The 11,766-nt window shown below is 33.2% G+C and overlaps 3 protein-coding genes across 3 annotated transcripts; 1 reads left to right on the top strand and 2 right to left on the bottom strand.

Moving 5' to 3' along the window:
• Positions 1 to 672: 672 nt before the first annotated feature.
• On the top strand, positions 673 to 1,238 carry LOAG_08805 (hypothetical protein; the record flags this gene model as incomplete). The annotated part of the gene is made up of 3 exons (XM_003144335.1): positions 673 to 716; positions 903 to 1,042; positions 1,078 to 1,238. The coding sequence occupies 3 exons, from the start codon at positions 673 to 675 to the stop codon at positions 1,236 to 1,238; spliced, it is 345 nt and encodes a 114-aa protein (XP_003144383.1).
• A 1,331-nt stretch (positions 1,239 to 2,569) lies between these two features.
• Positions 2,570 to 7,418, bottom strand: LOAG_08806 (VAB-19 protein; the record flags this gene model as incomplete). The annotated part of the gene is made up of 13 exons (XM_020447805.1): positions 2,570 to 2,746; positions 3,115 to 3,222; positions 3,388 to 3,480; positions 3,671 to 3,784; positions 3,934 to 4,032; positions 4,229 to 4,378; positions 4,488 to 4,638; positions 4,809 to 4,987; positions 5,133 to 5,318; positions 5,826 to 6,134; positions 6,310 to 6,497; positions 6,829 to 7,034; positions 7,282 to 7,418. The coding sequence occupies 13 exons, from the start codon at positions 7,416 to 7,418 to the stop codon at positions 2,618 to 2,620; spliced, it is 2,049 nt and encodes a 682-aa protein (XP_020302001.1). The 3' UTR covers positions 2,570 to 2,617.
• A 254-nt stretch (positions 7,419 to 7,672) lies between these two features.
• LOAG_08807 (hypothetical protein) lies at positions 7,673 to 10,011 on the bottom strand (the record flags this gene model as incomplete). Its single annotated transcript, XM_020447806.1, has 5 exons — positions 7,673 to 7,942; positions 8,377 to 8,569; positions 8,887 to 9,030; positions 9,322 to 9,458; positions 9,772 to 10,011. The coding sequence occupies 5 exons, from the start codon at positions 10,009 to 10,011 to the stop codon at positions 7,673 to 7,675; spliced, it is 984 nt and encodes a 327-aa protein (XP_020302002.1).
• Between the last annotated feature and the right edge of the window lie 1,755 nt (positions 10,012 to 11,766).

Genomic DNA, 11,766 nt, shown 5'->3' on the forward strand with positions numbered 1-11,766 from the left:
TAATTCCTCTAAAGATTGCTGATCTATCGCTTCTTGTTGATTATTTCTGCTTGCCCTATCTTGCCGGTGTATCAGAGCGCATTACGTTTCCACATTTATGACTTGCATTTGTGTTTCTGAAACATCCTTCTGTTGTCTTTTGAATAGTTAATAGTTCGAAAAACTATCAGATATTTATAAAGCCAAAAAAGAATTTATCGAATACTTTCCGACTCTAGATTGAAATACTGACCTTGAAAGTTCGAGTTTCTGTTTTATCGACAAAAAAACTTATGAAATTTTATGTTAAACAGTGATTGGAGCTTCAGTATTGCTTCGAAAAATGCGTTTAGAAATGCGAATGCGATGATGAGTAACCGTGTTCTTCAAGCAACTGAAAAAAAATGCAATCAAAATTGTTGGATTTATAAAATCTTGGTGAATTTAGCAAATCTCGATACAGTTCTAATTTATTAGACTAATTCTCTTTGTTCCACTAATATCATACCTGATACTTTGAGTCTTCGATGGTAGGAAATGATATTAACAGTTACAGGAAGAAGAGAAATAAACAGCTGAAGTTGTAGAGTGGGAGATTGGATACCCGAGAAATGGCCTAATGTGGCACGGCTGAAACTTTGTGCAAATTGATTAGGTTCTGAATTATGAGCCTAATTGTCATTACGTTCAGCTATGCCAACATCTTGCCTTGTCCCGTGTCCCGTGATTCAGATAAGGTACACAGTAATACATCCTTTCTGTGACACACGGGTTGATGCTTCCATCTGGTGTTTTAAGGACAATGGAGATTGGAAATTCGAGAATTTCAGGATCAAGATGACTGGTTGACTAACTAGCTGACTGACTGACTGCTGATTGCCTAGACTGGATGGATAGTTCTTTTCTCTCCCTTTCGTTTGTAGAAACGGTAATGGGAGGAAGAGAGAAATGGTTGATGAAGAAAAGCGGTCGAACAATGGAGTCCTCAAAATGGCTGTCAAAATTGCAGGCAGTCAGTATTGTCGCCTCAGCCTGAGTATCTCCCAGAGATGGCAGAGAAAAGGTAACTAACTTTTATGATGATCAGCATGTACACAGATGTGATGTACATCTACCGATATGCTGATATGCATAGTACCGATATGCTGCATAGTTGCTTTTCTTTTTACCCCTGGCCTTCTCTATCTTTTATTTGCTCAGTTTTTCATCAGTTTCATCAACAGAACGGAATGACTGAAGAATGGTCAAAGTCAACTTAACCGAACTGAATCCCTTTCAAATGTTTACTGAACGACTCGACAACCATCACTAATTTCCTCCTTTCTTTACCCTCTACCTCCTCTTCCTCTTTGTATTTGTTTACCTCTGTAATACTCGGTACCACCTATCCATTAAATCTACCTGTATTACTTACTACAACTCTATATCCCCAGTATAGCTTAGTGCCAATCCATCATCCCTTCCCCTAATTTCAGCTTCCCTATAAGAATGCTTCAGCTTTTCGTTCTTTAAGAAAGAAAAAAACGAGTAAACAAATGTTGCTAACATTCTCCTCTTCAAAAACATCTATGAAGATTTCACAAACTTATTCAGAATTTAATCATTTTTTGTATCTTTTTAATCATGATTTTGATGAAGTTAGCAAGATAATAATCCACTTAACTATGATTTAATAGAGTTTTGCATTTGTTTACTTCTCACCTTTCTTTCCGAAGCAATTCAACTATTTTCTTCTTCCTCATTCCAATTTAACTTTTGCTAAACGCAAATTGACGACTTTTCAAAGTTTTGAACTACTTCTTCAACTGATATAATTTCTGTGCCAATCCTTACCATTTAATAGAACAATAGTTTTGTAGCATTCCTTCCAAGAGAACTGGGAAGGGGTATGCAACCATTATAATAGTTGTTGAAAAGAATAACGTTAATTAACGCCTCATTAATAACGCAATTGCTTGGATTCCACCTTTAAAAATCATTTTTTCTTTAAGAGTTTCACTTTTATATTCCATAAAAATTCAATCACAAGCTTTCTAAAGTTTATTTTCAAAGTAATTCTGTCAATATATAAACTTAACACGGGGAAGCGGCACATTTCAAACCGTTCGGATTTGCATTCAACGAAAATCAAAAAATCTAAAAGTAATCTGCAGATAAGAATCTGAAACTGAAGTTTTATTTCCGAAGATACACTGAAATATCATTTCCAAATTCAGTTGCACATTTGGTTTACTTTGATCCATACAAATGTACACTTATAGTATTTAAAGAAATTAAAAAATAAACTAAGTGAGTAAATAACCAGCTATATTCATTTGTAGCAAAAATCTATATAGAGAAACAACGAAAAACAAAGTTAAACAAAATGTTTCAATCATCATAATAATTTAATTATTTTAAATCAATCGCGATATTATTTTCCCCACGAGTCATTTAGTCATGCTGTTTCACCAGTAAAATTTTGATTTACCAAGATTATTTAAATTCATAAATTTCTAGATGATTTGAATTTTTACTTTTATTTGAATTTGTTTATCGTAATAGGCTACCAAAGAGTTCATCGTCTCTGATGACCTATTAAAAGTGATGCCTAAAAATGATGAGCTATCGAACAGATAACAAGATGTTGGTTGGGATTTTATGAAGTTGATTCTATCTTCTGTTGATTCTGGTTTTGTTTGCATGAATGATTGAGATGTGCATAGATCAAAATACCAATATCACGATGGCCATTTTCCACTGCAATTGATAAGGCTGTTGAACTATCCTAAAAATCTTGGCTAATTAATGACTTCTATTTAATGATCTTGGCCTTCATCATGATATTTGTGAAATTAGCTGTAGCTATCTTATTAGAATGAAGTCAACCGTTCATCTGCAAAGTGTTGCTTGCATAATGTTTATTGCGCGCTTCAAAATATGTTCCTTCTATTTGAATATTTAAATTTAAATTTGCGGGATGAGCTTGAATTTTGAATTAACCAAGTTATGAAAGGATAAATTATCAATAAATTGTAAAAGAAGTTGTTAAGATTGAATTTGGATTTTTATTAATTATTGAGTTATTCTGAGAAGAAAATGTTATCAAATAAATCAAGATTAATCTAGAATGTGTTTGAAAAAGAAATAACGCACACAATCTGAAAGTGAAGCATCAATATCCTGTTGTAGTAGCAATAATTTCACGATTTCTTTATGGCCGTGTTCTGCAGCACACATCAGTGCTGTGGAACCTTCTTCATCCTGGATTTGAAAACTATGGTACTTTTGAATTTACCAACAAATTAAAATTTTTCCATCAAAACTTGATCGAAAGTTTATAATATTTGAAATAAATTTCATAAGATTTTGTTCTGAGACTAAGGAAAGACACACTCGCTTTATTTTTTATGTAATGATTGATCAAACCTGTATATTGAGATCAGCTTGGCAATCAATCAATAACTTTGTCGTATTGATTTTGCCATGGGAAACAGCCAGCATTAATGCTGTCTGTCCGTGCTAAAACATCGAGATTTTTCATTGAAATTAGATCAAAACTTTAAGATATTTGGAACAAATTTCTAAAGTATTTTGTTCTGAGACTTAGTTTACTTTACTATTCTTGTAATAGAAAAACCGATTTTTCATAAATTACCAATGTCAATGAGGATGAAACAAATAACTTTCGACTATTTAAAAAGAAATAAACCTGAACAGCTTGAGCATTCACATCACCTAACTGAAACAGTCGATGAATAACGGCAGCCTCAACTTCATCGGTAGCATCACAGAGCGATGCAAGCATCACCGCTGTATATCCGGCCTAAATTTTTTATTTCAATAACTCTCAGTTGATTCAAATTTTACCCAACAATTAATGAATATTACAGCTAGTGAATCTTGATCTACAATCACTGTTATTCATTGATAACACAACCCGAAATTTCCATCCATTCAAGTTCACCAGCTGACCTTATTAGCACGATCCAAATTGCACACTCGCGAATCCAAAAGAACACTAACAACGTCGAAATTACCATGAGATATTGCATAATGCAGAGCAGTATTCTCCTGGGAAAAAAATCTCAGATTTAGATTTTAAAACTTTAATGCAGCCTGGAAATTTTAAACAGAATTTATAATTAAATGGCAGTGCGATACTAATTTAAATAATCAACATCAGAACCCCAGAAAAGATAAACACACTTTCTTCCAACTCTCTTCTTTCCTCTTTACATCTGGAATTTAAAAGAAAAAACTGATTAACATTAGGATCAGCCAGATTGATGATGAATTTAAGGACAGCATTTGATGCTGCTTCCAGGAAGTCAATAAAACCTTCCACTTGAATTGCTGATGCTGTTTTCCGAGCTGCTGTTTTCAACCATTCATGTTTGGCATGCTTCGTTGCCCAATCCTTAATGCTAACTCGTGATATTCAGTCAAATACAACAAGGAGAGGAACTAGGTGTTGAAAAAAAATTTTTTTTTGCTTGAAAAAACTGTGACAATTCCAGTTCTATTACCAGTAAAGAAGGTTCAACTGAGTCCAGCTTCTGGAAGTGTTTCTTGAGAATTTCGATCGCTTCACTAAGCTGTGGTGTTAGCTCAAATTGGGCAGCTCTACCTGCCTCGTTTGTATCGTATGAACCTTCCGAATCGGAAGATGAACTCGTACTGCAAATAGTTTGCACTCCCTTATTTTACTTTTATTCCCCCTGACAAGCGGTGCTTTGATCAAGAATGTTTAGAAGAGCCAAGTTTTAAACTGTGACTTAAATTGAAAATTTCTTGAACACTTTTAGTTCTTAAGCTGTGTTATGAGGTCTCACAAATAAAGTAGTCACCTGTCTTCGAAAATAACTGGATTGTTAGATTTGCCGTAGGTTGGGAGAGATATCCTAGGCAGTGCGTTCTTCAGGGGTTGCGCAGGTCGGGAAAACGTCACTGTTCGTCCGTTAGAATACGTTCGTAGAGTACGCATCTCCGAACGTAATGGAGTCAGTCGATCGGCTATTTCAGCTTCCTACAGAAATATGGTTATTCATGAAAGTATGATCTTTGAGCCTTCAGAAAATGTGAACAATTGCAGGAATATTTCTCAGCATTTATTTTATTTCAGAATCTTATTAATTTTATTGAAATTAAATTTCGATGAAAAAAGGACAAACTTCATCGGGCGATTGTGGTACAGTTTCTCCAAGAATGTATTTGCTGATTTTGGGTCGTGGTATTCGAGCTGGGACCGGTTCCGGGACTTTCGATAATGGCATTTGTGGCGGTACATCTTTTTTAAGATTAACTTTTTCTTTCAAGGTACCTTTTGTTGTTTGAGGTGTTGAGGAAGCCGAACCGGCCTGAAGCATGCCTTACTACGGATGGTTATACAAAAAACTGCGAAATAAAGAAGAAAGTTTTATTGTTTTTCTCCATCCTCCCAAGCATTATCTTGCAGCCGGAAGAGTGCAATTCGTTTTTCATTCCAATGAAATAAATCAGATCACACATTTGGTGGAATTGAAGAGAAAACAGCTAGTTCAGTTGGATTTTATTTTAAATTAACTTGTGCAAATATTGACAAAAAAATTAGTCGTTATTCAAAAATAGTAAACCACGGGGAAATCCAAATAGCACTTACTTTTGCTTTCTATTCAAGCCTAAGCAAGGTTCACTTAGCTTTTTTCGTCAGTTTTACAATTCATGTTTTCTTAATTATAAAATTATTAAAAGCATATAATGATTCATTGAATTTACTTAAAAAATTTCAATCGTTTGGTCAGGAAGACCTTTTATCTTAATTTTACTATAATTAAGATATGCCAAGTAATTAAATGTTAATGTTAAATGTTAAACTCTGAATTTGCCTGTGTTTTGTGCCGATCAACAATGTATTGAAGCGGATCTCCTTTTTTAGTGGTTAATCGCCAAGATTTGGATGTCGCCGTACCACGAATGAAACTTAATGGTTGTGATTTTTCAGTTAGCATTTTTTTAACTATGGCTGCACGCGCGTGACCCAGTGCTCGAGGTGTTTTGATCTCTTTGGCGACTTCACTTGTAGTTTTAATGTTTAAATTGTCTACAATACGTTGTTTTAACAACTGCTCCGCAGACTTCGAACTTTCGAAATCGATATCTTCTGGGTCCGATAATGTTTCTTCGACTACACAAATCTTCAACAAGCAATGATTAACTTGTCAACGTATTATAATATAATGAATTGTAAAAATTTCAATCTCCGTGGAAACTTTTCAATGTAATTAAGGTATGTTAAAGTATATACGAAATGTGCATCCTTCAGAAAGTTTATGGTATCTTCAGAATATAAAAAACATTGAAAAAGTTTACTGTATCGTCATCATCGCTATCCAACATAAGTTCCCTGCATAGAGTGATGCTGTCAGATGTTTCATACACCTCGATTACATCATCCTCATTACCCACTGCTACATCCTTTCTGTCTCTAGGTGGAATTAACCAGAGCGATTCTGCTATTTCAGTATCATCAATTATTCGTGGCTCACTTTGCTCCGGTTCTGCAACGCATTACCATCTGATTATTTCTGCACCGTTTATTAATACAACATCCCATGCCATTGCTGCCAATGATTTTTTTTTGAGTTTTTTATTACCTGTCTTCTTTGTTCGTACTTTTCATGTTATGCTTTGATTTGCTGAGTTGACAAATAACTTGAACTCATTGAAATAGATAATTTACAATATATCAGTCAAGTAATATATTGAAAAAGTATTTTTGTTTATTAATCATTGCTTATCAGTGTATTCAAGTACATTCAAATAGTTTGCTCAGAATGTAAATTATTGATTAGCATAGTTAGAATTACAAAAAAATAAATTAAAACAAACCAAACTCCGTTTGCAGCGCAACAGTACTGCAACATATTCTTTGTCGTATTTCCTTGCCGTTGTTTAATTCGATATCCATTTCGGTGACAGCATCAGCAACATCACGTCCCATTAATTCATCGCAAACTGTGTAAGAATCTTTTTGAGTTATCTGTATGGCACTATCACTTGGCAAATTTACCGGTGATGTGGAAATGCATACCGTTCTGTAAAATTGTCAACTGAAGTGAAAAGCCTTCAAATTTCATTTGGAACAAACAGTTTCAAACAGTTTAGATGTTTAAACTTTAACTAATACCAATGTTACTTCTACAATATGATATATAAGTAAATGAGCTAAGGAATTACTTTAATGAACTATATACATTGCTAGTGGAAAAAATAAAATATAGAGCCTAGCAAAACACGGCAAAATTACTCCGAACTGTGGTAAATATATGAAAAATGAGCTACCTCGTTTTGATTTGCTCAGTTTGAATGAGGCGTGAATGGGATGTGATCGGAATAGTCATCGAGGAGGAATCTTTGAGCAAAGAAACAGCTTGTTTACTCCCAGTTCCTGAGTCAACCAATTCAATAGCACCCGTCATACTCGAAAAATCACACATCACAGTAAATACATCATTCCGACAGCCATGATCTATTCATATATGAACTCGAAAGTATGATATTTGAAAATTCACCAATTTTATTATAATTTATCAGTTCGACTTATCTCAAAATTACTAATTTCATTGTTAAAGTGTAAAATTTTTAAATGCAATTAAATCCGTTGCTCGATTTTTCCCCATTGTTCTCCTTCTACTTCCACTTATTGTCATTCTTATTCTTCGCAAATGGTTTATCATGAATCACTACTGAACAAAACAAATGCATAAAATAATAGTTGATTTTGAAACCTTGAATAGTTTTGAATTTTAACAGTCGTATCACTAAATTTGTATATTTGGAAGTATCGCAATTCACCTTTAACGACCATCGCTCCAGTATTACATTCAAAATGACATTCTGTTGTAACTCCAATCGAATGGAGCTGTGGTTCTGGAACAGGTGAACTGGCGATATCTTTATACCACCGCATTTCGACTTGATCTGCCAACGATATACTTGTCCTCTACAAATTATAATTTCCTTATTAATTTTGAATATCCGGAATTTTGTTAAGTAATATTGGTGACAAGGAAAGCGTCTGAGATCAACAATCATATTAACCAAAAATAAAAATAGATGAGCATTTAATTTAGGAAATTAGTGAATATCACAGTACGAGAATATTACTCGCCATCCGAATATTCTATTTCCTCTCGAAAAACTGACTAGCAATAATTAACAATCATATCAGCATGAATAAAAAATACTTATTAGTTACTTCTACTTGTCAGTGATCTAGTGATATTAGCAAATTTAAGGAAAAAACCGCTTATGTGAAAGTGTACACAATGAATATCATTACTATGTACATTTTGATAATGATAAGATGATATAAGCAAACAGATTGCTGTATACGATTTTACAGAGAAGAAATTTCATTTGATCAAAGTTAATAACCTTATCATCAACTTCGATCAGCAACGCATCACTGGCAGTGTCTTTCTTTTCCACCTTTATCCATTTGGTAATTGTATCATTAAGTATTTCACATGAGCCTCCAACACTTTTATCAATAACAACTATCTCTTTTGTCTTCCTCATTAGCTCTCCAACTGATTTACTATTCATTTCATCCGTTGCTTGTTTCAATCTGAATTCACTTTATCAGTTTAGAAACATAATTTGTGGTGTACAGTATGATACATAAAATAAACTAACACAATCAAATCGATTAACAATTGTCTAATCTATCCGAAAACGAATATTACAGCACATTTTTGGCGCTAAAGCAACTCTCCTACCTCCCTTCTTACTCATTTATTCTTTACAATATCTAGTCAAAATTAATTAGGCCGATAAGTGTACTTAAAAGTAATCAATATCTTCTGGCGACAATTTTAACTTAATCAAAAAAAAAAGACTGATGAAATACGTTATAAGAGGATGGTGTACATGAATGGAGACGACCTGCATGATAAATCAGACAGCTGTTTTTGCAGATTGCAACATTGAAAGCATACTCTTTTGGCACTAACATCGTTATTAGGATCTTTTGAACCTACCGCCAGTACATCCCCATTCGCTAATTGCACACTGTCATTTTCGATAAACCTGCAAAAAACTTCTCATGCTCAATACTCCGAAGAAGAATGATAAAATATAAAAATTCAATAAGGTACAAAGAAGAACTTCTCAATTAGATTAAGTTCAAGCAAAAACCACTTTAAGTTTAACTGCTTCGCAATTTATTTGTATCTAGTTGATAGTTTAAGCAACAAATCAGAACCATAGGGTATCGATTTTTTTAACGAAATTGATAAAGCAGTAGTGAAGATTGCCATTCAATTTGCAAATAATTATGCAAATTTAAGCACTGAATGCGATTTATTACATGAACCTTACCCATTTGAAATATTTTGCATACATGTTGTTGTGGTTGTTTTCACGTCGCTCGAATTCTTCGAAGTTATATATTTTCCGGTTATTGGAAAATTTAATGACGAATGAGATGGTGAATTTCGATCACGTCTTAATCGTTCCTGCAACTACAAAGATGACATCAGAAAATTTTGAAATTTTCTTCACAGGAACAACTATTCAAATAAGATAAGACATTGTTTCATTGTATATTTTGAATAATTAATGGAATTAACATAGTCTTGAATGGATTTCTTAGAGAGAGAAAAAGACTGAAAGCAAAAGAACATCCCTAACAATGTCTTATCAAATTAATTATTAGTAAAGTTTCATCTAATCACTTTTCACATGAAAATTTACAGACCAATTCGAAAAAAGAAAAAAAACTTCATATATATATTTGAAAAGGAAAAAAAAATTAGTAAATAGACTTACTGAGAACAATGAGCAATTTCTTGGATAAGGTATGGGTGGAACAAGTATCGATTTAGGATCCGCATTGAAAGCTTTATCATCGGATTTTCGACGTCTCATACTAACGAATCCGTCTATGTCTACAGCACTGGATGACCGCTCGACCGATGAACGTATCCTCCACTGCGGTTGGTGCATTGATTCTGTATCACTCGGATACTGATTAAGTGATGAAGTGAGAGTGAATGAACGTCGTGGCATGTCCGGAGTTCTACTGCCCAAATAATGGGCCTTACCCTGCTCGTACAGTGAACGATTATATTCCAACTGTAAAAAAAGAAAAATAAACAAATAAGAAAAAAATGAGCAATTCTTTAAAATTTCTTCAAAAACTTGAAATTTTTCGGATTAAAAATTGTATTTAAGTTTCAAAATCAAAAAAAAGAAAAAGATTGCTAAGAACGAGTTATAAAAATCGCTTTTTTCAGATCCAATGGTTAATCGAATTTCAACAAAGAAAGGATGAAGGATGAATTATTATTGATTTTTATTTTGCTGCTTTTTTTGAGAAATTAACCGCATTATAAAAGCAATCATCTCTAAAGCACTCATTTCATCATAAAAAAGCTGTCAAGAGAAAGACACTTCTTGGGATAAATCGATGTCGTAACTTCGACTTTCCCCATTCCAAATATTCTGTATTCGAGAGCCATTTGTTGTAAATAAGGTTTTTCGGAATCCATCATTGAGTTCATCGTTCTGATGCTTCGATTTGATTTCTGATATCGCTCTTCCCAAAGCAGTATGATATCCTGCAGAAAGTGCTTGTTTATTACAATGGAAAGAGTGGAACATAACAAAAAGACAATAAATTAAATGATTCTTCTTGTCCACTTTCTTTTTTTTTTTTTTTTTTGTTTCATTTGGGTTCGTGCGTAAACATTGACACCGAAAGTGGAGAGTCAATAGAATTGAATACATATATACGTGATACGTGAATACATGAACAATAATAATTTATGGAATGAATATGCATTGAATTAAATCTGTGAGTAAATGATTATCAACATTGGAATTGCTTTATCATACTTCATCCTTGATAAAGCATTTTATTAGAAACATATCAACAATTCATTCCTTTAAATCATTATTCGTTTCAATAAAATACATATAAAAATGGTGCGTAGCGTGATTTGCACACGCTTTTTCAATATATTGGTTGTTAGTTTCTGAGTTTAAGGCTCCATTAATAATTGCAAACGGTGAAAAATACCCTAAGGTCTACATGGAATGCAATGAGATGTATAGTGACGCTTTATCCAACCGGATTAAATAGTATTTCGACGAAGAGAAAGCTTTAGCATACTGACATATTAGTTAATTAATTAGATTAAAAATAATCTATATTACCGTATTGTTGCACCTCAGGAATAAATAGCGGTTTTCTTGATGATGACGCTGCATCTAAAAAATAATTCATTTAGGTTATGGTATAATACCTAAAAGTAAAAGACTTACCATTATTAGCTCAATTTTCTTGGTTTAACTTTATGGGCGAAGAGAGCATAATGTTATGAAGCTGTCCTGTCAATTAAGTTTTAATTAAGATACATAAATTAGAACAAAACTTTGATTCACTTTAATTCGAACAGAAACAAACCGTTGTACAAATTTATAAATGTTTGTGACCGGTTAATGTTCAGAAATTCAGTTGATTTTTTCTGGATATTCACTTTTCTTCACTTTTTTTCTTCACCATAACCATTACAAAAATGTTCGGGAAGTTTAAAATCCCAATCTCCTGTTAAACTGTGGAAAAATGAAACAATGCCCTTTATGTATTCCTAATAGGTCGTCTGTCTCTCGCCCAAGATCTAAAGTTTGGGTCGTTTCTCTGTGTGTTACTGTTTCATCGTTTTATAGTTTATTAATCATTTCGCTTATCCATATCTGACTTGTATAGCCAGATTTTACCCATATTTTTTTCTTCAAAACTTTTAATTTTATTAGAGGATG

The sequence above is a fragment of the Loa loa genome (assembly GCF_000183805.2).
Source record: "Loa loa unplaced genomic scaffold supercont3.9, whole genome shotgun sequence".
In the NCBI taxonomy this organism is placed as follows: Eukaryota; Metazoa; Nematoda; class Chromadorea; order Rhabditida; family Onchocercidae; genus Loa; species Loa loa.